At 48.8% G+C, this 27,194-nt stretch overlaps 2 protein-coding genes across 5 annotated transcripts in view; one reads left to right on the forward strand and one right to left on the reverse strand.

The window, feature by feature from the left end:
• RILPL1 (Rab interacting lysosomal protein like 1) overlaps positions 1 to 14,303 on the forward strand; it is a 61,548-nt gene extending 47,245 nt beyond the window's left edge. The window contains exons 5-8 of one of the 3 annotated variants that reach the window (XM_004459270.3): positions 4,065 to 4,237; positions 5,996 to 6,088; positions 11,737 to 11,760; positions 13,442 to 14,303. In XM_004459270.3, the coding sequence (XP_004459327.1) occupies positions 4,065 to 4,237; positions 5,996 to 6,088; positions 11,737 to 11,760; positions 13,442 to 13,586 (435 nt within the window). In that variant the 3' untranslated portion in view covers positions 13,587 to 14,303. Of the gene's footprint in view, positions 1 to 4,064; positions 4,238 to 5,995; positions 6,089 to 11,389; positions 11,478 to 11,736; positions 11,761 to 13,441 lie in introns of all 3 variants that reach the window. The other 2 variants (XM_004459272.4, XM_004459271.3) reach the window with 2 other exon arrangements.
• Positions 1 to 22,928, reverse strand: part of SNRNP35 (small nuclear ribonucleoprotein U11/U12 subunit 35) — a 38,891-nt gene extending 15,963 nt beyond the window's left edge. Inside the window, exons 1-2 of one of the 2 annotated variants that reach the window (XM_004459273.5) lie at positions 22,835 to 22,916; positions 16,026 to 17,758 (exon numbers count right to left, since the gene is read on the reverse strand). In XM_004459273.5, the coding sequence (XP_004459330.1) occupies positions 17,015 to 17,755 (741 nt within the window). In that variant the 5' untranslated portion in view covers positions 17,756 to 17,758; positions 22,835 to 22,916 and the 3' untranslated portion in view covers positions 16,026 to 17,014. Of the gene's footprint in view, positions 1 to 16,025; positions 17,759 to 22,834 lie in introns of those variants that run through there. The other variant, XR_011646471.1, reaches the window with a different exon arrangement.
• Positions 22,929 to 27,194: the final 4,266 nt, after the last annotated feature.

Consider the following 27,194-nt stretch of genomic DNA (forward strand, 5'->3'; position numbering starts at 1 on the left):
AGTAAGCCCGTAGTTCGCCCCTCGGGGCTCCGCGCACGCTTTCGCTGGCCCTGACGTGTCTTCTGGGCCAGCCGCCTCCCTGCTCCCGCTCCTTGAATCCTCTGGACTCAGCTCGAGTCACCTCCTCTGCGGAGCTTTCCTCTCCCCCCGCACCCCAAGGCTGCATGGGCTGTTCTCGGGGGCCTCTCTCTGCACTCTGGGGTGACCACTGTAAGTGCCTGGGTAGGAGCGTCCTGTGGCTGCTGCAGCACACCACCGCCGACCTGGTGGCTTAAAACAGCACGGGGGTGTTTCCTTACAGCGCGGGAGGCCAGCGGTGTGAAACGGGGCTCAGGAGGCTCAGGAGGCGAGCATCGAGGTGTGGGCACGGCTGCGTCCCCCCAGGAGGCCCTAGGGGAAGAGCCCTTCTTGCCTTCTCCAACCTCCTGTGCCGCCCACGTTCCAGGGCACGTGGCCCTTCTCATTGCTCCTCTGCTCGGGTCCTCATAGCGCCTCTCTGCTCTCCAGCCTCCCCCTCGTAAGCACCCTGGCGATCCCCTTGGGCCCACCCGTACAACCCAGGGCAGTCTCCCTCCCCATCTCAGGGTCCTTACCTTCATCACACCTGCAAAGCCCCTTTGCCACGCCAGGGCACGTGTCCACAGGTTCCAGGCATTAAGATGTGGGGGCATCTTTGGGGGGACATTGTTCTGCCTCCCAAAGCCAGTTTCCTCACTTTTCTCCCCCCAGAAGGAAGTTTGCTGAGGGCAGGGACTATGCCCACTTCTGTGTATCTGGTGTCAAGCTGTACCCAGTGGGCACTCAGTAAACCCCCCGCTTCCTGGCTCGCTGGGTTCATGACCGGTGGAGAGGGGGGACGGTGGTGTAAACACAGGCTCAGAAGTGGGAGTGTGTGTGCTGAGGGGAAGCCCAGGTGACCGGGGGGCTCCCCGTTGGGGCGGGCCAGGAGGGGAAGAGGGAGAAGTGGGTGGAACAGTGACCCCCATTCTGCCCACACGCTAATCTCCAGAACTGTGATTGTGACCTTGTGTGGCAAAGGGGCTTAGCAGATGCGATGCAGGATCTTGAGATGAGGCCATTCCGGATTATCCGGGTGGGCCCTAAGCCAAGGACAAGTGTCCACACACAAGACACACAGGAGAAGCCACGTGAGGACGGAGATCAAGTGGCACAGCCACGAGCCCAGAGCACCTGAGGCCACAGGAGGGGCCCTCGCCGGGAGCCTCCGGACAGAACGTGGCCTGCCCACACCTTCACTGCAGGCTGAGCGAGAGCTCCCTTCTGTGGTTCCAAGCTGCTCGGTTTGTGGTTTTGTGACAGTGGGCCCAGGCCCGAGGACAGGACCCGGCGCTGGCTGGCTTTGAAGGCCAGGTGAGACGCTCCTCCCAGAACCAGCAGGGAGCGCCTGCGCGTGCCTGAGCGCGGGTCTGGCGTGGCCCGGGTCCTCTGAGCCTCCTGCCTGAAGAATCGAATTGCTCCTAAGGTTTTCAGCCGTGGTATGGGGGCAGCTCAAGGAGAAACGGCCCAGGTGTGAACACCTGCTGTGGTAGCACCCCTGCAGGGGGCGTCTGCCCACCCCGGTGGAGACCTGCCCTGTGCTTTCGGAGCCTCCATTTGTGTTAAAAGCAGAATTCTAGGGGAGAGGATGGAGCTCCATGGCTGAGCACCTGCTTCCCATGTAGGAGGTCCTGGGCTCCATCCCCGGTACCTCCAAAGAAAAGCAAAATCCTAGAAGGTGGAGGTATATATAGGGGCATCTGGAAAGTGGCTTATTTTCTACATTAAAAACAACATAAACGAGCAATAAAAACATAGACCCCACAAAATACTTGTACACCAGTGTTTATGGCAGCATATGCCTAATACCTCAAAGTGGAAACAGGCTTGAATGTCCATCGGCAGATGACTGGATGAGCAAAATGCAGTGCGGCGTACAGGGGAGGGTGAGACAGCTGAAACAGGGAATGAGGGGCTGACCCACGGCGCCAGGTGGATGGGCCTCAGCCACGTGAAAGAAGGCCACACCTTGTATGCGGCCACTTACATGAAATGTCTCGAATAAGCAAATTCAGAGGCAGAAAGTTGGTCAGAGGTTACCAGCGGCTGGGGGAGGGGGAAGCGGGGCGACTGCACAGTGGACGTAGGGTTTCTGTTTGGGGTGATGAAGTTCTAAAATTGATAGTGATGAGGGATGCACAACTCTGAATATATTAAGAGCCACTAAATTGTACATTTTTGTGGGTGCCTGGAATGTGAAAAACACACAGACTGGGGCTCTCCATCAATTTAAGCCTTTTGATTTTAACTTCCATTATTACAAAAGCAGTCAAAGGCATTGCAAAGGTTAGAAAATACAGATAAGCACAAATAAGGAAAACATTTCTACTAACTCGACATGGCCACCGTGAACATCTCATACTCTGGTTTTCTTACATATCTGCATGCTCATACACGTTTTTTGCCGAAATAAAATCCTACTATATATTTATTAGGTTTTATTGTGGTAACATATATACCATAAAGTTTTCCACTTGAACCATTTTCAAGTGTACAATTCACTGGCAGTAACCACATTCCTAGCATTGTGCTGCCATCACCACCATCCATTACCAAGACTTTTCATATATATATACACATTCCCCCCCAGATCACTCCCTTGTCTTGTTTGCGCATTGTTTGTGCTCGTTGTCTGCTCATTGTTTTTGCTCATTATCTGTTCGTTGTTTGTTTGTCTTCTTTAGGTGGCACTGGGAACTGAACCCAGGACCTCCTGGGTGGGAGGCAAGTGCTCAGCTCTTTGAGCCACATCCACTCCCCTGCCAAGACTTTTTCATCAGGCCTGACAGAAACTTTATAGCCATTGAGCAATTGTTCTCCTTCCCACGCCTCTCCAGCTCCTGATACCTTCTAATCTACTTTCTGTCTCTAGGAATTTGCTTATTCTAGATATTTCGTGGAAGTGGGATTGTACAATATTTGGCCTTTTGTGTCTGGCTTGTTTCATCGGCATGATGTTTTTTAAAAGGTTCATACATGTTCTATGTGTTATTTCTTAACCTGCTATTTTTTGAAGTTAATGGTTTTTCGTCTTCCTGAATCAGTAAATTTTCATCTCGCTGAATGCCCAGTCCATGTTCCAGTTTCCTAACTGTCCCCAAAACACCCCACCCAGGACCACATGGCATCCGGTGGTAACTTCCTGTCTCTCTATCACGCACGACCCCTTTGTCCTTCTCATGACATTCAACTGTGGCGGCCATGGGGTGCGCCCCTCCTGCATTTGTGAGTTCCCACCTGTGGTGGCATTTACCTGGATTAGCCCTTTTGGACACTGACTTGACATAGACACCCAGAGCCATAAGAAGGCTTATCTGCCCCGATTGTGGCGATCCCACTGCTCAGAACTGACCCCAAGGAGACAAAAAGAAGGAAGCTGCAGCCTGCTGGAGAGCTGTGCCGAGGGGTCTTAGCAGTTTTGAGAAATCGGAAGCACAAATAACCAGCAGTGAATGGGTACTGAAGTCACGCTTTAGCCACTCTGTGGAAGCATGCGGGGCCGTTGAAAACTCCTAAATCTGAAGGCTGGCCACAAAAGGGAAAATGGACATGACTTAAGAATAAAATGAAAAATGAGAGAATTGGATTTAGGCTGTGATACCAACAACTTAAAAATTAGCAATGATTCTGAGTAAGAACAGGCGAAGAGAACATGGAAAGGGGGAAGCGGGCCGATTATGAAGTGGTGGCACTGGTGACGAGTTTTTCCTTCTCTCGGGGTGCCTTTCCTTGTTGTTGGTAATAAAACCGAGTCAGGTGGGCAGGCGCCGGCTGGTGGGATAGCGTCTGGCTATCGGTAAGGCGAACAGTGAGCAGGTGCCACTAGCACTCGTGTCCAGTGGGACACTAACTGTACAGAACGTGAGCAGAGGCTGCCGTGGTTCCTTAAATAGCGCCCTCGGAAAGCCGCCCACGCCACGGGAGCGTGGCTCCCTTGGGCGCAGGCGGGAGGCAGGTGGGCGCGGGCGGTGGCGGGGAATTCGTTAGCCGGTCTCTCCCTCCCCCAGACGGAGCCGAGCGGAGAGGAGTGTGCCGCGGAGGCGGAGAGGACGGCCGGGGAGCCCAAGGACCCGAACCGCCCCCGGTTCACTCTGCAGGAGCTGCGGGACGTGCTGCACGAGAGGAACGAGCTCAAGTCCAAGGTGTTTCTGCTGCAGGAGGAGCTCGCCTACTATAAGAGGTGCGTGTTCCCGGGAGCACCCAGGCGCCCGGCGGCCCACGCTGGCCCCCTCCTGGGGTTGCGCGGAGATTTTGGACACTTAGCTCCTGGAAGACAAGGACTATGTCTGACCCCTCTCTGGGGAGCTTTCAGGCCTGAAGCACTTAAACCCGCAATCCCTTTCAGACCCCCGTGGGCCTGTGTGCATTTTGGAATTCAGAACTTTCCAGCTTTTAGAAAGAAATATTACATACTCTGTGTGGCCTCACGCCACCAGCAAGATCTGGGGCAGCACCTTGTAATCCAGCATCAGTGTTTTTTGCAGTGAAAGATAGGAACGTTCCTAAGAAATGGGGTAAATAAATAGGATAAAGAGCCTCACAGCCGTGCATTTCAGGTTTTGCCGCCAAATGAACTACCAAAACCTGTATTTTGGTTTTTCCATTTTAACCACTTACTTTCACACATATAATTCGTTGGTATTAATTACACTCAGGGTGTTGTACCGCCCCCACCACCATCCCTTACCAATACTTGGCTATTTAATTTTCAATTAACTGAAAGTAAAGTTTAAAACTCAGTTCCTCAGTCACAGCAGCCACTTCTCAAGTGCTCAGTCGCCACTTGCAGCTAGTGGCCACAGTAGTGGACAGCACATACAGGGAACATTTCCATCGTCATGGAAAGTTCTATTGGACAGCGCCGCAGCCAGCTCTTCCAGCCTGCCGCCTCACTCCACGCTTCCTCACACTCAGGCAGCTCCTTGCACGCTGCCCTTGGGTTCCCCAAAACCCACCTCAGGACCTGCGCACTTGCTGTCACTGCTCCTGGGAGAAGAGGTTTTTTGGCTCTTCCCTTAGTTGACTCCTTGTCGCTCAGCTTTCAGGGCAGATGTCACCTACTCAGGTGACACCTCCCTGTCACCACTAGCCAAAGGAGCACTTGTCCCAGGCACTGTGACCTTACCCAGTCCTCCCTTCTCCATGGCCCTTTTCACCATCACACGGTTTCCTGTTCATCGAGGCGTTTGTTCTAGTGTCTCTTAGTGAGCAGAAGCAACACGAGGCCAGAAACATTATTTGTCTGGTCCGTGGCTAAGTTCTCGGCACCTAGAATGGAGCTCAGTGCAGAGCAGGTACACGCTAAATATTCGTTGAATGGAAAGCTGGAAGGAAGGGTGGGTGCACCAAATATGGCCCCTGTTCCGGTGGGGAAGATATGAGATGTACAGAAAATACAATACCACGTGTGTTTATTGAAAGCCCACTCTGTGCCGTGGCACCTAGGAAGTTACAATGTGCACTGCCTATTCAGACAAAGGAGAGATGCTTCCAGCTTGGGGATGGGGTAGAAATCAGGAAAGCTTCCTGGAGGAGGTGGCAGTTGAACTGGGCTTAGGGAATGCTGGGAGGAGGGTGGCATATTCCCGGTAGAAGAAAGCACAGAGGTGTTGAGCCCAGGAAGCATGGCAAGGACAGAAAATGGAGTTGTTCTATTTGCCTGAAATCCTCAGGCTAGACTAGAAATAGAGATGTAGGTTGCTTTCCTAAAATTCTTCACATTTAAATACTAAATATAGGCCAAAGGATTGCTGGCCCGTGTCCACTGCCTCCGGGGCTGGACCCCGCCTCTAAATTGGCCATGGCCATTGCTAAGAGGTCAGCCTGCCCACTTCCCCCACCAAAAGTATCTCAGCCCATCAGACAGTAGCCTTCTGGAATGTTCCAGCTCTCGTGGGATTTTTGACTCTCTTATCTCGTGCTTCTTAACTCTTTCTAGCGAAGAAATGGAAGAGGAAAACCAAATACCCCAACCTCCATCCGTCGCACACCCGAAAATGTCCCCCCAGCCGGAGTCTGGGATCAAGCGACTGTGAGTGACACGCTTGTGGGGCGGGGGCTGCTGCACACGTGGCTGAGCTGGCGGTTCTCACAGCACCTGGCTTCTCCCCCTGGGCACCTGCCCCCAGGGTCCAGCTGGTCACTGACCCCCTCCTGCTGAGACGGGCCTAACCAGGGAGCAGAGAGGTTTGGGAGGGAGGAGGCTGGGCCTGTAGGCCAATGTCAGGGAGCCTGCTTGAGTGTGTCGGGTTGGGGGCTGTCTCTGGGCCTTTGAGGAATAAAGTTGGGGTGGGGGGGCTAGTTCATGCATGTTAAGGCCTCGAAAACCCCAGCCCCGTGGTGTCTGGAATCTCCCACCCCCCCACACACACACATCTGGGTACCTCTGTGTTGATTCAGCTACCGATCCCTTATCTATCCATTAAGCATTTATCGCACGCAGAGCCAGGCTCTAGTCGTTTTGGGGGGCACACAAAAAAATGGAACCACTCAACCCCTGTCTCCAATGGACGTTAAGCTATCTCAGTGGTTCTTTGCATGAGATTCTGCAAAGAATCTTTGCATAAGCTACCTCAATGGTTCTTTAAGATTCTCTGAGAAAATTATTTGGACACCCTCCCCCCCCAAAAAAAAAAGAAAGAAAGAAAGTGTATAGACCCTTTCCCCAAGGGAAAACAAGTGCATACAACTCTGCCCACAGTTCCAGGAGGTTCTGGAGTGGTTAGATGACTAGTATTTACTGTGGACCTGCCGTGTGTCAGCACGGTTCAGGGCCTTCTGCAGCCAATCTCACGGCATCGTCACCAGCTGTTCCCCTTTACAGCCAGGAAACTGAGGCAGCAGGTCAGTCACCTGCCTAGGGCCAGGGCTGGGGTCTGAACCCAGGCAGCTGGGCCCCAGAGCCCACCGTTTTTGTTTTTGGTACTTAATGTTTTCTTTATTACGTGTTAAGTTGCTATATATATATACACACACTCTAGCCTGTTTCGAAGCTGTCAGCTTCATTTCAGAGCCCCCTGTTTTGTTCTTTGTAGGATGGCCTCACGCTCACACTATTATCCAGTTGCCCCTGGGGCCTGCCTGGCTCTCAGCCTTCCAGTTATCCCTGAGGCTCAGTACAGCAAAGGCCCTAGGTCTTTCTGCCAAACCCCAGCAGAAACTCATGAAAGCAGTGGCAGGGGTTGAAAACCAGCCGAAAATGTGTGAGGAGAGGAACTGGAATGTTACCTGAATGCCTCAACCTTTAAAATTCAATTAGCGGAACGGATATGGCTCAAGTAGTTGAGCGCCTGCTTCCCACATGGGAGGTCCTGGGTTCGATTCCCAGTTCCTCCTAAAAAATAAAAAGCAAACAAGCAAATGAAAAAACAACTCAGGGGAGCCGATGTGACTCAGTGGTTGAGCACCAGCTTCCCACATGAGGTCCTGGGTTTAATCCTCAGCCCTGGTACCTAAAAAAATTTTTTTGGAAATTTTTGGCCAGTTCTTATCCTACAAGTTAACACTCAGCCTTGGTGGATGGGAGGAAGAATGCAAAACACATGCATCTTTCCAACTACTGGATTGTGTCTTCTTGGAGAAAATGGTGACCGACATCAAATTCCAAGCCCTGGTCCCACGGGAAGGCTGGCAGCTGTCTGGAGCATGTGGCTCCTTTCCTCCCCTCTCCTGCCAGCTTAGTGTTGTGTATCAGCTTGGCCCTCCACCCCTCTTGGGTTTTAAAGGGGGTGGTGTGGTCCCCAGTTCTGGCTACGGGTAAATATTTCCTAGAGATGAAGCTTGGAACCAGAAAAGCGCCCCCTGGATCCCAATACCATGTGTTAGTTGAGAATATTCCAGTTGAGACTGAAACACAACTCAAAGTGACCTAAGAAAAGGAGAGGTCGCTCTGGCTTCAGGCTCAGCTGGATCCAGGCTCGTCATCACGGCTCTGTCTTGTTCACGCACCTGACTTGGTTTTCCTTTCTGTGGGCTCCACTCTCGAGCACACTCTCCCCTTGGTGGCAATATGGCAGCCATCAGCTCAAGACTTGTATTTTCTTCTGTCTGGAACTCCAATGGGAAACAGAATTCTCTCTTCCCAGCAGATGCACAAAAGCCACAAGGTCCAGTCTCAGTGCCTCTGATGGGGCCACACGACCATCCCTACGTGTCGCAGGACAGCATGCTGAGGCCAAGCGCGGCGATGAATGCCACGCAGGTCAAACAGGCTGAAATGCGGGGGGGTCCCCAACGAGAGCAGGGTGCTATTTCCAGAAGCAGAGTGAGAGAACCAGGCCAACAGGAGTGACGGGGTGTCCACTCTCGCCTCACCTTGCGGGAGGAAGCCCTTCAGTCTCGATTCTGTAGGTTCTTCGTTTCCAGGAAGAGTCTGGTCCCTGGTTAGGGGTTCTCCTCTGGTGCGTGGTAGGAAATGGGATTGGCCTTGCTTAAACTCAAGTCCTCCAGCCAGCCCCTCCTGCATGGAAGGATGGCCGCAGTCCCCCCTACGGGCCTCGTAGCTGCGACTTTAGGTTTTAGCCCTGCGGAAGTTGAGACAAACCCTCCTAAGCTGAATGGCCACCTCCTTGGGCCAAGGGAGCCTGAGGCCAGGACACCGGCCTTCTGCTCCCTTCCTTCAATAGTTGCCCCCCAAGTCTAAGAATTGGACCTTTCGGGCATCTTCCCTCCAAGTGTGGTGCATCTCCACAGCCTCCAGCACTGGTCATGTGTCATTTTAAGACTTCTCCCAGAGCTGGGTTTTTCTGATTTTCAGTTGGCCCTTTCTCTAAAATAGATCATTGAAAGTTAACTTGCACATCTCAAATTGGGTAAAATCTAGAGGAAAATTATCAGGATTAGCCAACAATCTTCTTTCCACCAGAACTAATTCTTCTATCCGTATCTGAAGGGCCTGTGGTATCCGCCCTTCTTTCCAGATCGTTCCAGAAAGGATGCCGAAGCCCTTTCTCTTTCAGCAGAATCTGGGGCTGTCAGCCTGGCCAGGGAATCAGCTGGAATCTGGGAGCTAGGGAGAGACACAGAAAGAGAGAAGGAGACAGACAGAGGTGGCGAGGCCAGCCTCTCCTGTCCTTGGGTGTAGGGGCCAATCCCGGGGCAACGCCAGCCTTCCAGGGGACAGCTGGGAAGGCAAACTGGCCAAAAAGGCTTTTGGCCAGCACAGGCAGGACCCCAGTCACCTTGGTCCCCCTCGGCTGCCGGCCCTGAGCTGCCTCAGTGTCCCCCGAGCCTGGGTGCCAAGGAGTGGCCTGGTGGGAAGGAGCAGCTCTTAAGATGGTTCCGTGCTGGCCCTTCCCTCCTCTCGCAGCCATCTGGGGTCTGGGCTGCTCCATCCTTGCTTTGGAGAGTATTAGCCACGTGGTCTGTTCAGTGCAGCTCACGGCTGCTTTCCACGCAGCTCCGTGCCCTTGACCAGATTCTCCCCACCCCCGGCAAGTAAGCAGTGACCCCCGTGGAGGCGTGAAAGGGGCTCTGCCAGCCTAGAGCCCTTGAACTGGATGGGCCTCCCACTCACCCCGTCACATTCGGAGCTGGGACAGCTGTGCCCGTCTCTCAGACGAGGAAGCTGAGGCCCAGCGAAGCCCAGGTTACATCGCACCCCCAAGAAGCATCGAGTTGGGTTTGAGCCCTTGTCCCGGGCGTGTCCCCGGCACTGCTTCTGTGTGGCCTCCTCTACCCCCGTCCTCCCTCTGCTCCGAGGCACCAGCCAAGGGCCGACTGCATGTTTCCCTTATCTCTCAGTTTCTGGTCTGAACTGGTCAAGGGAGGCAGAAGCAGAAATTCCAGCCTCCAGTCAAAACAGGGTGTCCAGAAGCCGTTCCAAGAATAGCTTGTGACTGAGCAGCTGGCGGCAGAGAGGGCGGCTGGCACTGCCTGGGAAGGTCACAAGGGAGCGCCTGAGTGACTTCAGCCTCCTCCCCAGGAAGCGGCAGGCACCAGCGCCCCCTTGCCTTCGTGTGTGTCTGTGTCTCGGTGGCAGGCACCGGGCACACACACAGCTGCCTTCTGCTGAGCAGGCGCAGAGGGGGCGAGCTGGAGGACAGGAAGGCAGGCGTGGGCATCAAGAGCCGGAGAAGCTGCGAGCAGAGCGGCCCTCTCAGGCAGGAAGGGCTGGCCGTCAAGTGGGCGGCCCCCCAAGTCTCTAACGGGAGCGTGACAGTGTATTCTGCCCTCCTACCCACCTCCTGGCTTCAGCCCAGAAATAGCTTCTTCACAGCCGCCCATTACACCACCCAAAATGCCACTCTTAGTACTTCACAGAGTCTTCCAGAAAAGTCAGTGGGGAGTTAAAAACTGCCACACCATATCCAAGACATAAACTTTTGGCCGAAGCTATCCAGCCTGTAAGTGGAGAAAGCCTGGAATGGGCAGCTTCTCAGGAAAGCGCCTGGAATAGTGGGGAGAGGGGTCAGTCAGTTCAGTGATGAGCCCCCCGGACGTCCCAGGGCCCCCTTGCAACAGTCCTGCCCCTGATTCAGGCCCTGAAGACAGGTGGACAGATTTCTGGGTGGGCAAATGCATGTTCAGGCAAAACATCCATGCCTCTGATGACGACTCTGTCTTCGGGGCCCCCTGTTAGGCTGAGAGAGGAGCCCAGGTGGAGGTGGGTACACAACGGTGTGGGCTGGCGCCGCTGGGAAGCTCACTGCCCCGGAGCCTGACGTCTGAGGATTGGCCGGTTCACTTAGCAAAGGGCATCTCTTCTCGCTGTCACTGTGAGCAGCCATCCAGGGGGTTCTGCAAAGATGCCAACTCCCAGCCACCCTGCCAAGTACATCGAAAGTGCCCCAGGCACACCGAGATACCCAAACTTCATTTGGGACGATTATTTCCTATCTTTTCCCAACTAGCCTTTAAAAAACAAATCATAGCAGTTCCAAATAAGCTGCAGGGGCTTGTTTTGAGTTTCTTCATTTGCCCACCCAGTGAGGAACCGATGAGCTTTTATGTCAACTCTGACACCCAGTGGGGTGAGGAAACGTCTCTTAAGACGCTGCAGGTGCTCTGCTCTAGTGCTCCGGCCCGCCTGGCCCGCTCTGGCCTCCTCACCTTCTCCCCTGGCTCTCAGCTGGCTGCTGTAGAGGCCTGGAGCCTGCAGTTCACAGCAGCTGGGGGAGATGTGCTGGCCAGGCCCCTAGCCAGGGTGGCCCCTCTGACTTCCAGGGCAGGCTCTCCTTCCTTCTCCCCGCCCCACCCCCCCGGGTCTGCGTTTCCGTCTTCCTCTGTGGTCACCGCGTGGCAGAGGCAGGCCCTTCCGCTGGTCTGCCCGCGGAGCGTTCCTTTGCCATGCCTCCCCCGTTTATATCTTCTGTGTCTGTACTTTTCTAACCAGGATCTTTACTGCCGTAATGCCCATGGTGGCCGCTGGACTGATAATAGATGACCCCACACTGCAGCCTCTCAGACGACTTGTCTCCCTCGTAGGCACTGGTCTCCTGGGGTTTGGGGGTTTCGTTTTGAGTTGAGCCTTTGGGGCGCTCGCGGCTGCTGCTGGGGCCGGCCTGTCTTCTTTGCCTCCGCTGACTGCATGGCTGTCGTCTGTGTGCTCAGCAACGGGTTTCGAAAACGACTTCGCCTGTCACTCTGCTCGATGCCTTGGAGTTCTCGGCTCCGTCACCGACAGATAATTCTCTCTGTCTCTTCTGTTTCTGTTCTAAACCCATCTTGTCCATGATCCAGTAAAGAAGGTCCTTTACGTGACGGGTCAGTAGTCAATGCCCACTGCAATTCCCGATGCCCTGAGTGACACTAACGCAGTTTTCAGTCTTCACGCCACGGCTTTTTAAGCTGCTTTGTTTTGCCATTCCCAGTAAGCCATTTGATCTTGATGTTATTTTTAAAAAAGAAAAAGAATGAAAGCAGAGAGGACACGGATGTTTTGATTGTTTCTGTGTCCCCTTGGACAGAAGTGCTAAGTGGCTTTCCTGCTTACTTGAATCCTTTAGAGGTGAAGCATAACCGGGCTGTGTTGCTGTGTACTTCCGGCCAGCTAATCCCCCTCCTTGACCCACCCTCTGGAAAGAGTTCACAAACAGTCCCCATGTGCAGTTCATGCCTTTACTTGCCGGCGCACACAGCTGCCCTAGAGAAAAGAGACCTCAGTTGCTTTGGCGAACTCCTCCAGATCAGCTGCAGTTGCACCAGTCTGAAGATAAAAAGGCAGTTTATTCCTTAGGAAAAGTCGTTGGAAGATCCCGTAACCACAGGATAGTAAAAGCACCCAGATGTGACTAAAACTAGACTCCAGAGGCCACACCACCGAAAGAAACTAACAGCTAAGTAGCCGGAGCCAAAAACGGTTCATAGGAAGCTTTGATTTCTCCATAGCTTCAGCCCATTCCTGCCCCAGGAAAGGTAGCCTGGCTGGTTTCCCTTGAAGGGAAACCGAAATTCAAGAGTGGGAGAACTTGGTGGCAAAAGAAGGAACCTTCGAGCCTGGCAGTGCTGAAGGACAGGGGGCAGCTTAGAAGCTTTTGGAAAACACTCAGGGTGGGCCAGCTGCGGTGTCCTGGCGAGGGCCCTACAAGCTCTCCCCACGGTCTTGTAGCTGCCCTTGTTTTAAATGGGCCGCTTTGTGAGCTTCAAAGCTTGTGACTTCTGCCTCTGTCTTTTAGGCGCCAGAGAGTCCACCCCAACCCAACATTCCGTAGTCACAGCAATTTTAAAAAGATCTCTTGGTCTACATTTGCAGTTGCTATGTAGCTATGGTGGTATAATCTAAAGGCTTTCACCACTAAATCACTCTTAACTTGATGTTTCCTAAACTCAATTCACAAACTGCACTCACAATTTTTGTCTAATCAAAGAACTACATGTACTATATTTACTTAATTTTGGCCTCATCCTAAGCAATAATATCCACAAACTCTGGGCTTTGGGGTTCTGCTTATATATTTTCCTGATTCATATTCAATAAATGCATAGCTATTTAAGTTTATAATAGTCATCCGTCTACATCAAAATCATCAGACATTCCACACTGCTTTCACAGGATACAGTTTCTGCACATCAGGCTAATTATGGAACCCATGATTTATGTTTCTAATAGCTTTTTTATTTTTAATCTCCCCCCTCCCCCCCCAGCTTTTTATTCCCACTAGCAATGGGCTCAACTCCTTGGTAGTGGCTAAGGTGAGAGATACCTTACACACCACCTACAAGCACGCCCCATTCAGTGTGTCGGCTCCAAGGTAATGAGCCTAAATGACACCAAGACTCCCCCGCTGCTTTCTTAGAATAACCTCGATCCGCACCTCCACCTTTTCCTTTCACAACCTGACCTGCTCTCTTCCGCGTTTGCTGCTCCGTGTCCCCAGCGATGTCCAATGTGCCGTGGGGGGCAAAGGGGAGGCGCTCACGTCTCTTTCCTTTCCTTTCCAAAAAGGTTTAGCTTCTTCTCACGAGATAAAAGGCGGCTGGGCAGCACGCAGAGGAACGTGCACATCCAGGAGTCCTTTGGCCAGTGGGCAGTCTCGCCCCGGGACGACGGTTACACAGAGCAAGGACAGGAAGCCCTGCAGCACCTGTGACCTGGCGGCCATCGGACTGGAGCCGACTACAGCCGGTGCCTGCAGCCGAACCAGGCAGCCCCGGGCTCGCTGCCTCTCATTCCTCAGTTGTCTCAAAACTGATCCCTCAAACAGACTGTCTGCTTTGGGGAAGAACATGGAAAAACTGGTGCCAAACTCTAAAGAAATATCTATTTATACCCAGGGCTATCACTGTTTCTATTAGATGACCATGATCCCTTAGGTTATATATTTAATAATGCCAGGAGTGGAAACCAGACTTTTGCATTAACTTCGGTTAACACGAGCTTCTCTGAACCAAACATTTGCCACTATGGTTTGCAGTTTGATGTGCTTTGTAGAAAATTCTATGTCTAGAGATTTGATCCATGTTTGTCATACTTAACTTCGGAGACAGGGAGGTGGTAGCTTTTCCCTCATTATGTTTGTGATGTTCCCATGGTAATAGCATCTTCTATAGGATGTATTGGTTGGACAGAGGAGGCCTCTGGAGTCACAGGACAAGCTGATCCAGCCGGGACACACAGAAAAATATGGACAACAGTTCCCCGCACCCAGAAACTGGAGACAACGTTGCAAGAGCTGGTGGTTCTCTATTGTACCTTGTTACTGATAATGCCTAGAGCATGTAGCTATGTTCAAGGGAGTGTGCCTTGGAATCTGCCTGAATTATGCAGTACTAACCAAACAAAGTTGCTAAGGATGACATTGCAACAATTCTTGTGTGGGTTTTTCTTCTTCCTTTCCTGGCATCTTTTTTCCTTTTATCATTCACTATGTTAAATACTTAGCCCCCTGCTAAGATTTCAAATGTCCCAAGCAGATTGAGACTGAGGGTGGCGGGGGGATGGGGGGAGGGCCGGGAGAGCCTGGGAGATGCAGGCTGGCAGGTGGGGGGAACTTGACAGCAGGGCGGTGGATGAAAAGATGGCTTGAGGACTGCGGGGCTGGCTGAGCCTCGGTGCCCCTGTGCCAGATGGAGAGCCAGATGCCCTGTCTGCAACTGGTGATTTGGGGTTCTGCCCAAATACTTTTTCCTCCACCCACAGAGCTTCCAGGGCACAGAGCCAGGGACTCACAGATTGAGGCAGCATTTCCTAGCACAAAGCACTCACGGGCATCTGACAGGGGCCGCTTCTACACATTTCACCTAAGAACCACCAGGTCCATATGCAGAATCTACAACAGTCTCTGTTCCCATGTCACTGAAAAAATTGATCACAGAATAACATTGTTGCTTTAGAACAGTGGTTCTCCAACCTGGCATTTGTTCTCAGAGAATATAAAAGCATGTTATGTTGAGGAACCCCCTGCTGTCTCTGGCCACCCTTAGTTGCCTTTCCTACAAGTAACAGTGTTACCAGTTTCTTGGGTATCTTTCCTGACATAGCACGTAAATATCCATGCAATTATCCCCTTTCTTTTTTTACAGAAATGGTGGCCTACTATACTTACTGTTCTTTACTTCTTTTTACTTAAAATGTCCTAGAGATCACTTTACATCAGCACATACAGTGCTTCTCAGCTGGGGGGGATTTGGCTCCATGTCTGGAGACGTTTTTGGTTGTCCCAATGGAGCAGTGCTACAGTCATCCAGTGGGGAGCAGGTGCTGCTCAGCATCCTGCAGTGCATGGGACAGCCCCCCATTTGGGCTCCTACACCAAGACTGCAGCAGTGCCGCAGCTGAGAAACCCTCACCTCTCACATATGTGTATAAGCGATCTCTGTTTAGCCAGTCCCCCCCCTTATACAAGGCGTTTCCTTCCAATCTTCTACTTTGATAAACATTGCTGCAAGGTATTTCCTTTCCTGCATGTGCACTGCATGAATTCCTAGAAGCAGAGCTGCTACGTCACAAGGGACATGCCTTTGTCCTGTCGATGGCAACTAACAAAATTTTGTCTCCCACACACCCCAGCCCTGTCTGGGGACTGTACCAATTTGCATCCCCATTAGGTATGCATAAGAGTGTGCTTATATCCCAGCAGGCATGCTTTTCTTTAACAGTTACCAGAGCCCATACAAGACCTCTAAATGTGCAGGGCTGGGGACTCAGCGTGCGTATATTTTTTAATCCATCTGTGTTCTGATGTTCTGATGGCTTAGACTAGTAAACATCATAACTGGATTTGTTTCTTCTCCTGATAGTATCTCACAATACACGCTGCCCTGACGCAAAGCAGTCCTGTTAGCTAGCATACCTAATAGGTTCTACTTTATAGATGTGAGTGCAGTCACAAGACAGTTTTCTGAGACCTGGGAAAGAGTGAAATTCTGCAATGGAAATTTAGAAAGGAAAGAGCATCTTCATTTTCTAAAACTGTTCTAACAGCTGACAGCAATTTTAAAGACACAGCAGGTTGGTGCCATTCCCTATGAAACAATGTGCGACTCATACTCCCATGCAAAAAACCTAGTAATGAACACGAGAGTCTTGCTACTGAATGAGACATTTATTTTTGCATGAAACATCTTGGATTTTAAAAGCCTGAACTTTCAAAGATACAGCCATTGAGCAGATGAAAATCCTTTTGAAAAACGTGAACAGTATGGTAATTATTCAAAGCCCTCAGAAGAAGTTAAGGTTAATAGATCCAGCTCTCAAGCAAAACAGAGGCCAGGGGCTCGAGAGGGAAAAGAAAAATCAATCCCTGAGAACTAGCTCCTTCTTGTCTTCATTTTCATTTCAGTACCACTTCTGTTACAGCTTATCTTTTCAAAGGCCTGGAAGACTGCCATCAAACACAGCCCTGCAACTTTGGATTTTAATTTTAGATGCCAACCAAAAAAAGCAGTCAGCATTTGGCTCCGAGAGTGAAGTTACATTTGTTCAAGAGTGGCTGCTGGCTGACCCAGTGCACAGCTCAGACTGGTGTTAACTCTTTGCACATTCTCCTTGGGTCTATTTTTCTATCCCATTTTTATTTCAATTCAGCAAACCCTCACACTATGGACATAAAAGATGGAAAAGATACAGCTTGATTCCTATTCTAGCCAGACTAGGGCTCCAGGGAGTCAGATGAATGCAAATGACTTTAGGTCAAGGCCTCTTTTTGCCAAGCACTCAATATGATCATTTCCAACAGGAGATAATCAAAACCAACGATCTCCTGTCAAATTAAATGAGAAATGGTGGCTCTTGACACCTGCCCTTCTATAGGACGCTAGAACTAAAAATAGTTTCTTGATCCTGCTAAATAAAACGTCCTTAGAACTGTGAGGCGAGGAAGGTAAATTCATAACGTCAGTGTGTTCGGATGGAACCCAGGTTCCAAATGGGAAAGAAAACTTACTGTAAGCCCTGTGTTATCCTCAGTGGGATTTATTCAGCCATTAGCCTCCACTCTGCATGAAGGCCATGCGAGTGTCACCCTAACTCTTCTGCTTGTGCTTTACCTTTGTCTGTGGTTTTATTGTGGTTGAGCCTCTATTTACTTCTATCCCTCTTCTCCCTCCCCTTGACCCTGTCCTCTCTGAAGTCCCTCTCTCTCTCCCAGTCATTTTCAGGCCAGACCCTGGCTGGCTCTCTTTCCTGCCATCTCTTTTCCCGGCCCCTGTCGTGGTCTCGGTCCCTGGCCCTCGAGTCCCAGTGTCTTTCTCGGGATCGCGATCGCTCCTTCCTTTCCCTTTTTCCCTCTCTGTAAAGGTCATTTTTCACAACAGGCAAATTAATAGGTTTTCGAAAAGGTCGGTCCCGGCCCCCAAATCTCAGTTGTCCAGATTCCTTCTTCCCCCCCAGACCTCCCCCAAGTCTCCGGGGAATCCACCCTTTGAGGGTCCTTTCCAACTCATAGTCCACAAATATCTCGTGCTGGTCAATCACGAGGCCATCGGCATCTCTGTAGGCTTTTAAAAGCGAACGTTCCTCTTTGTATTCTATGAAGGCATAGCCCTTAGAGAAGCCAGTGACCAAGTCCCTTACCAGCCGAAGCCGCCGGATGTCACCATATCGGGAAAATACTTCCTTTAGCTTCTCCTCTTTGGTCTGCAAGTTTAGTCTCGCCACAAACAGGGTGAGGATGGGATCTCCCGTGACACCTTTGTTGGGGACATATCGTGCCAACATTGCCCTCCAGACTGCACGGTCGTGCGGGTCTTCATCGGTGCCATCAATGCTGCCAGCTTTAAGTGGATCATACTCCTTGGCAATGGGCATCCAGTCGTTCATGGTCTAAGAATGAGAACAGCCAGGGTTTACAAGCGTCTACTGTGCGCCGGGTGCCCACTCAATCGTCACGATAACCCCATGAAAAAGACAACTGCTATTTGGGCCTTCCTACAGATAGGAAAGGAAGCAGAGTCTCCAGAGGTGAGGCCTCCCAGCTCGGGAGTGGGGAAGACGGTATCAAAGCCAGGCAGCTCCAGATTCGGCTCTCAACCACACCTCCACCCTTCCTCCCAGGAAGAAGCAGGGGACAGAGTGCTTGAGTTTGACCCACATGTGTACTGTCCTGCATTGTGGATCAAAAGCCAGGCTCAGGAAAGTAGACTTGGCCCAGTGGATAGGGCGTCCGCCTACCACATGGGGGGTCCGCAGTTCAAACCCCGGGCCTCCTTGACCCGTGTGGAGCTGGCCCATGCGCAGTGCTGATGTGTGCAAGGAGTGCCGTGCCACGCAGGGGTGTCCCCCACGTAGGAGAGCCCCACGCGCAAGGAGTGCGCCCGTAAGAAAGTGCAGCCTGCCCAGGAATGGTGCCGCACACACGGAGAGCTGACACAAGATGACACAACAAAAAGAAACACAGATTCCCGGTGCTGCTGATAAGGATAGAAGAGGTCACAGAGGAGCACACAGCAAATGGACACAGAAAGCAGACAACTGGGGGGTGGGAGGGGTGGAGATAGATAAATAATAAATAAATAAATACATATATATAAAAGCCAGGCTCATCTCTGAGATTCTAAAGTGGTCATGGGACAATCAGTCTAGGAAGTGCTGTGAAAAATGGCATTTCAAAATGCTTTACTACCAAAAATGTTCAAACATATACCCATGCAAAGAATGGCCTAAGGGGGGAAGCAGATTTGGCTCAAATGATAAGAGCATCGGCCTACCACATGGGAGGTCCAGGGTGCAAACCCAGGGCCTCCTGACCCATGTGATGAGCTGGACCATGCGCAGTGCTGATGCACGCAAGGAGTGCCGTGCCATGCAGGGGTGTCCCCCACGTAGGGGAGCACCACATACAAGGAGTGCACCCCATATGGAGAACCACCCCACATGAAAAAAGTGCAGCCTGCCCAGGAGTGGCACTCCACATACAGAGAGCTGACACAGCAAGATGATGCAACAAAAAAGACACAGATTCCCAGTGCTGCTGACAAGAATACAAGCGAACACAGAAGAACAAACAGTGAATGGACACACAGAGCAGACAACTAGGTGGGGGGGGGGGAGGGAAGAGAAAGAAGTAAAATATAAAATAAATAAATTTTAAAAAGAATGGTATAAGGGAAGCAGATGTGGCTCAAGCAATTGGGCTCCCATCTACCATACAGGAGGTCCAGGGTTCAATGCCAGGGCCTCCTGGTGAAGCTGGTGTGGCGAGCTGGCCCACATGAGGTGCTGGCCTGCACAGAATACTGCCCTGCACAGGAGTGCCAGCCCATATGGAGAGCTGGCACAGTAAAATGACACAACAAAAAGAGACACAGAGGAGAGACAATAAGAGACACAGCAGATCAGGGAGCTAAGGTGGCACAAGAGAATGATCGCCTCTCCCCAGGTCCCAGGATCAGTTCCTGGAGCCACCTAATGAGATACAAGCAGACATAGAGGAACACACTGCAAATGGACTCAGCAAATGGGGGGAAATGAATGAATAAATAAATAAATCTTAAAAAAAAAAAAAAAGAACAGAATAATAATGCTCCATGTACTCCTCATCTGGCCCCAAGTAGGGCCAACAGGTGACCAGTCTTGTTTCATCTACAGCCTCACTCACCCACCCATCCCTGGATCATTTTCAAGCAAATTCTAGATATTACGTTATTCCTCTGTAAATATTTCAGTATGTATCACTAAAAGATTTGGCCCTTCCCCTTCCCCTTTTCCTTTCCTTTCTAGTAACAAAACCACAAGAGAAAATGGCCATTTGAATGCAGTATTTTGCATCTGGGAGTAAACAGGGAGCAAAATTCAGACCACAGTGACCCATTAGCCGACTTTTGGTTCAAAAAGAATACGGGATTTCTTCCCAACTCCCTTGCCGATAATCATGTTATGCCTTGGAGCATGAGAATTGATTGCAAGGGTAATTTTAGCCCAGCAAGTACACTCCAGTTGTCATTCATTCTGATACATGATAATTAATTCATGTGAATCTTTGCTGGAAATAATTAGGTGCTTGCCAACATTTCAGACGCTGCTAATGCTTATATGACCGGCTCTGCACAACGCTGGAGCCACTGCTGGAATGTTAGTTAAAACCAGGGCTCTTTGAAATATATATAGTAATCATCATTCTTTTTTTTTTTTTTTAAATTTTATTTATTTATTCCCCCCGCCTCGTTTTCTGCTCGCTGTCTGCCGTCAGCTTTCCGCGGCAGCGCTGGCCAGCTTGCCTTCAGCAGGAGGCCCCAGAATCGAACTCTGGGCCCCCCATATGGCAGATGGGAGCCACATCCACTTTCCCAATCCTCATCTTAAGAGCATCTTCCCGTTATTAAAATGATATCTATAACATTCCCCCTCTTACTCAGTTTTTCCCAAGATTATTTTTGTCTGTGTTCTTTAGTTTATGGGTTACGCACGGGGAGTGACTATTGACCGGGTAATACTGAGGAGTCCGCCAATCCCCAGTAAAAAAAGAAGTCTGTACAGAATAAAATCCAAAGGCAATGTCACCGCACTCGAGGCACCCGACCCTCACTCACCCCTCACCAGACCCCATCACAAACCTATGAAGTATCCAAGATCACTCCTCAGTCCTGAGCGTGCCCTAATTCCCCAGCTCTGCGTCTTTCCCTGTGTTCTTTCCCCCTGCTGGGAAGTCTCCTTTCGTTGCCCACAACACTTGTGGAAATTCTAGTGGTCCTTTCAAGGCACAACTCCTTCCCCAAGAAGCACATTCATCTCTCCTTCAACTCACTGTACGTTTTCTGTAATACTCATCTCGTTCTGCCCAAACCACAATAAACACTCTTCAGTCTAGTGCCTGCCTTCCCTGGTCTCTAGATCCCAGACGACTTCCTGATAAATGCTGGGGAACTAGAGCAACTCCAATCAAAATTCACACGCCGTCTTTGTCCGAGTCAGACAAAAAGGAGCACGTCACTAAGAAATGAAAGGCAGACCACCCTGCAATGCCTGCCACCAAGCTGTAAATGGATGGTAATATATGGTTGTCATCGTGAACAAGCATCTTTGGAGAAAATGCCTCCCTGGTGTCCTATCAGTAAAAGGGTGATAAACAGCTGGAGCAATAGGAGAACCAGAGGTGCGACAAGACAACTTATTTCAGTCCTCGTGGCCCAGGCTCTGTGCCTAACTTGTTTTTGCAATCTTTTTTCTCCATGTGAAAAAAGAAGCGACTGCATTCTGTCATTTCAGTCCTTCCTTGCTCTGGTATTCCCTATGATTCCAGTCTACTGGCGCTGGAATTCTTGGATTCTAATTTTACTTACCACCTCCACAAGAGGATGGCAGGAAAAAAATGAGCATCATAATAATTACAGTTAATTTGTATTTAACACTTAGGGGGCGCCAGGTACTGTGCTAAGTGCTTAACTCGGCTCACCCTCTCAATACCAGGATGGAGCTACTACTATTATTGCCATTTCATTTATGAAAAATGGGACGCAAAAAGGCTGTCTTTTCCCCCAGATCTGTGAGGCTCAGAAGTAGCCCAGCTGGGGAGTTGGAATCTAGGGGCTGTTTCAACTCCAGAGCTCAAGCTCTTAGCCAGTTCCATTGATGGTTTTCATAAAATATAAAGCTTTGGAGGAGAGATATAAAAACCTCACCAGGATTCTGGTTGTTTGGGGCTGAGACACCCCCCCCCCCCCCCGTAGGAAAGAATCCCTTCTTCATTTGTATTAGAGTTCTCTAGGGAAACAGAGCCAGCAGGAGGTATCTGTAAATATTAGGAGATATTATAAAATTATCTCACACAAGTCCAAATTTCACAGGGCAGGCTTCAAGCTGGAAACTCTGATAAAAGTTTCAATGAACTCCCCAGGAGACTAGACTGGCTGAAGTAGAGATGAAAATTCTCTTTTGACTGCTGAAATCAACGCTTCTCCTTTTAAAGCCTTGTACTGATGGGTTAAGACGTCTCTCATCGCTGAAGGCAGTCTCCTCAGTTGACTGTAGATGTGATCAGCCATAGATGCAATCAACTTACTGATGCTTTAAGTCCAACAAATGTCCTCACAGTAACAATCAGATCAGTGCTTGCTTAACCAAAAACTGGCCATTACCTGGCCAAGTTGATATGTGAATTTAACCACATCATTCATCAGGAAAAGTCATAAAGATCTACAAATTAAACTGGTATCACTCAACACAGAGCTCCTGCTTAAAGCTTTCAGAGTTGTTCTTATTAAAATCAGAAGAGAATTAATTAAAGAGATAAACAGATTTTATCACCCTCACCTCCATGCTTCTACCAATACTAACAGCCAAGAAAATGGCAGGTTTTTCCACTTTTCATTAATTTTTCTAGGTGTATTTCCTCATTTTAGGTTTTCAGATTCTCATCATTTTTTCCTAATCAGAGATGAGACTTGAGAAATTTTAATTTAGAGTATTAAAGACAAAGTGTGGCAAAATGGTAAAGAGCCCGGACTGGGAGTCAGAAATCCCAAATTGAAGGCCCAGTCCTCCTATTTTGTGCGAACTCTAAATCGTTTCGGGATTGACTCATCTTTTTCCTCCCAAAAAGAAGACAAAACTGAAGCGGGACCGTGAACAGCGCGGGCATGCGCAGTGGCGGCGGGGACGCAAAGGCGGAAGTCGTGGTGGAAAAAGCTCTAATAGCGATTACTCCCCTAAAGGCCTCAGCCTAGGCCGCAGGCCCTCAAGATTGGCTGCCCCAACCCCTCAGTCTCTGGGTGGGCTCAAGGTGGAAGGGACAATCCTTCCAAACCAGCTCTCGTTCCCGCTCCCCGCAACATAACCTCAAAAGGTCTCCCCTCCTTTGCCAGATCCCAACATGGCGGCGTACACCACAGCGGACTCTCCATAAGCCGAAATCCCTCCTCCTCGCCAGCGCGGGCCCTGTTCCCTCCCTGCCGCTTCTAGTACCTCAGCAAGAATCGGACCTCCTTCCCCACAGAGACTGGCGACCTGCTGGAAGCGACAGAAGATTCCTCGAGTCTTCCTTGGCCAGACCTTTACATTGCGAGAAGCAGATTCGCCGCAGACACTACCTTAGTTTTTACTTTAAGAGGTAGTAAAATGCGTTAAGGATCGGGAACGTATTATTTCTGAAGAGAACGAGGTTTTAATATTTCCAATTTGTAGGTGAAAACAAAAATTGCTAAATCGAGCTCGTGAGACGAATATATCGAATGTGCAGTTGCGTGGGAACAGCTGAATGTTCTTTTAGCGAGGTCTTTTAGCGCTGCGGAAGTTTTGGTGGGTAGACTGAGTTTGAGAATTAGATTGCCTTCTGATTTATGCCAGGGAAAAGTATACGCTGGTTCACATGAATTTCGTGCAGATGTGTTTTTTTGTTTGTTTGTTTTTTGTTTTCAGAGTTTCACTAACCTAGATTTAATAAATTCGCTTGTCACGCAGAACAGTTTCCCAGAGTGGCTTGGGTCCCTGCCAGACGTTCTTGATAGCTTATTAAAAGGCTGTTTCCTGGGTCCCGTGGCAAATCTGTCAAAGTGACCTCAGACTCGCTGGAATTTTGCGTTTTTTGCAAGTCTCCAGCTAGTTCTTCAGGCGTAATGAAAGACCCCTGATCACAGTTAAAACCCAGATTTAAAGCCTTGGGGGTGTGGGCAATAAGTACTTGTACAGTAAGTGGGTGAATGCGTTCCAGTTATGCTTCATTTGGGATAGGTCAGTATATTCGAAAAGATTAGGACTTGATTACATTACAGCTTGATACTTGTTGGTACAATCCTTTCATAAATATGATGGTGCCTTGTGAAATTCCTCAGCCACCAACTTCTGATTAATACTTAGAAGTGGGTAGTTTCTGCAGGTGACTGATTTCATTTTGAGTCTAATCTTACTCTTAAAAGATAGTCATATCTCCAATGCAAGGTGTTGGTGGAGTGATGTATGGGATCCCTATATGTTGTAACATGTTTGTTTTGTACGTTCTCAACTTTTATTATACACTTATTGTTTATGTATGCTCATGTATGAATCATCTACTTCAATAAAATTTTTTAAAAGATAATCTTATCTCTAATTACTAAGGCTGTATTACTGTTACCTACTTTTAAGTTTTATTACATAAACATTATAGCTTTTACATTTGTAGTAATAAAGATGTATTATTGAGTAAAAAAAAAGAGCTGTGTCTATAGTTTTAAAATTTATGTTTAAAAACATATGTGTGTGTCCCAATAGCAATAGCTCACCCAATACCCAGATGTTGACTTCTAATACCATTCTCCAGTAAAAGAAATAAGGCTCCTTGGAGAAATAGCTGATTCTAGGACTGGTGTAGGTGATATACAGCTTGAACCTGGAGCGATCTGTAGGGCCAGGAAGTAAGGAAGTGGTAAAAATACACACAGGGTTGGGGCATGTCAAAGGGACACAGGGGTAAAAGCTAAGTGATATACCTAAAAAATAGTAGTCAGGATTTATGCTCATGTTTGGTTTGGCTTCAAAACTAGGTTCTTCCCATGGTTAGCATTTGGACAACAGAAGTTGAACAAGGGAGAGGTCTTGCATGTTTAGAGAGTTGTCGACAATTACATGAATCTATAATGTAGGACTTATGGATAATCAGGACAAGTTATATAATTTGTAGGGCCCAGTGTGAAGTGAAAATGCAGCACCTCTTGTTCAAAAAGGAGGAAAAGGTATTGCTAAAAGTACTGAAATATAAAACATTTTACTTTCTGCCTCAGTGTTTCTTTCCATTTCTCATGGTGTTTTATGTTTGGTAATTAATGTCTTTCTAAGCAAAGAAAAGTAAAAATTTTAAATTACTGGTCTAAAAAAAAAAAGGGGCACAGGAGCCAACTGAAGGTGCTCTCAATGGCCAAAATTAGAACAAGCAGGAACAATTAAGCAGAATTAGATTATTTCCCAAAGTACAAAATAAATATGCATGAGTCCATAGTGATATAAATAAATGATTAAAAAAATAAATGGCTGAGAAGAAACAAATCTCCCATGCAGAAGAATGCCAAACAATTTATCTACTCTTCCCTGAAGAAGGTGGAGTCCCCACTACTTAAGTGTAGGCTGTGACAGAGTAATACTCAGCACAGAAACTCGACAAACTACCTCAGCCACATGATCAAGATCCTTACTCAAGGAGCAAACTTAAGATTTGCGCACTTTACTATGAGAATAAATGATTAAATTGTACATGCATGTGACTGTGTGCACACATACTTGAATGCACTGTCCAATACAGTAGCTTCTAGCCACTTCTGACTTAATTTCAACTCAAATGAATACAAATTAAACAAAATTAAAATCTCAGTTCTTGGTTGCACTTGCCACATTTCAAGTTCAATAGCCACAATTGACTAGTGGTTAAAATATTGTACAGTGCAGAGATAGAACATTTCTCTCATTGCAGAAAGCTGGTTGTGAACAGTGCTGTCCCATAGAAAAAGAACGTATACCACGTTATATCATTTTAAATTTCATAGTAGCTATATTTAGAAAGAAACAGGTGAAACTAATTTCGATGACATTTTATGTAGCCAAATATATCCAAAATGTTTTTATATCTACTTAAGTAGCATTTGAATTTTTTTAGAAGAAGCATTTATTCATATATTTCTTGTGAGAGGGGTCCTCTGGGAAGTAGAAGGACAGTCTGAATGAGGAGAGCAAGAGGTTATTGGGGGTAACACCCGTGAATCATAAGGAGGCAGCAGGCCTGGGCAGGGGAAGCCTTAGATTATGTTGCAGGGCTGACACCTGTGAAAGGAAACAAGGAAGAAAGAATTGCGATGGGAGAGCCTCAGACTGCAATGTAGATTTAACCAGCCCAAGGGGTGGCTCCAGCGCAAAAAAAATAGCCGCATGCTGGACAGAAATGGCCAGGCCTGGGATCCCTGCCCCTCTTGGTCAGGGACAGAGGGCTGGCTGCCTGGGGAGAGGGTGGCCTCATCATGAACACTGTGGCAGAGTCCTCAGGCACTACAGCTGGCGGCTCTGAAGGAAATGCCCTCCTGGCACTGGAGCCCAGGATCTCAAAGGGTGATACAGAAGGTGCATCAACATGATGCCACATCTGTATAATGAAAAATGTATTACAAAACCCTTTTACAAACCAAGCAGAATATCTGGAGGGCAATATAGACCATCCTACTGGATATTTCTATGGAAATTTCACACTAATAGTAGTTTTTTTTAATCTTTCTTTTTTTTTTAAAGATACATAGATAACATACAATGTTATGTTAAAAAATATAAGGGATTCCTATATACCCCACTCTTCCCACATCAACAACTTCTTTCATTATTTAATAGAATCTTTTTTTTTTTGGTCATCTTGCTGCATTAGCTCTCCTTGTGTACGGGGCCATTTCTGTGCAGGCTGTACTTTTTCATGCTGGGCGGCTCTCCTTACAGGGTGCACGCCTTGTGCATGGGGCTCCCCTACACGGGGGACACCCCTGCATGACACGGCACTCCTTTCATGCATCAGCACTGTGCATGGGGCAGATCACCACACAGGTCAGGAGGCCCTGGGTTTGAACCCTGGACCTCCCATATGGTAGGCAGATGCTCTATCAGTTGAGCCAAATCCACTTCCCAATTAATAGAATATAAACAGTGAACAGCATTATCTGCCAGGCACTGAGCTAAATTCATTTAATTCTGTATGATGACTGTTGTTTCATTGCAGTGTTGGAGCAAGGCTGGCTGGGAGGGTAGAGTGGAGGACTTTATCCCTTCATCATAATCTCATCCTGAGTAAACATATCACCATAGTAAAAAATACGTACATGCTCTCATGCAAATAGACTTTAAAACAAGTGCCCTGGGCACCACCCTTCCTGCAACCGTATTATTTTAAGACCTTAAACTCCTAGAGGTGAAGTCCTTGGCCCAGGATTGCAGCCCTTCAAACCGGACCTGAGAATCTCCCAAATACTTGCTGTTTCCATGCATGATTTAAGGATTATAAAACCAGAAAATAATATGGAGAACAGAAAGAAGGCCATACTAAATGTGCCACTCAGGAAATAAATGGTCCACAGATACTCAGAAAAGCATAAGACCTATACTTGATGTACCAAACGGGACTACAAGAGGTTTGCCAATGTAACTTTGCGGACATTCACCCCAAACATTTTACATTTAGAGCTTTTTTTTTATTTTGAGGTATGGGGCCAGGGACTGAACCCAGGACGTCATACGTGGGAAGCCGGCACTCAACCACCGAGCCACATCAACTCCCCTGAGTTGGTTTTTTCCGTTTCTTTGCTTGTTAGTTTTTGTTTTTTTA

The sequence above is a fragment of the Dasypus novemcinctus genome, chromosome 19 (genome assembly GCF_030445035.2).
Source record: "Dasypus novemcinctus isolate mDasNov1 chromosome 19, mDasNov1.1.hap2, whole genome shotgun sequence".
Classification (NCBI taxonomy): Eukaryota; Metazoa; Chordata; class Mammalia; order Cingulata; family Dasypodidae; genus Dasypus; species Dasypus novemcinctus.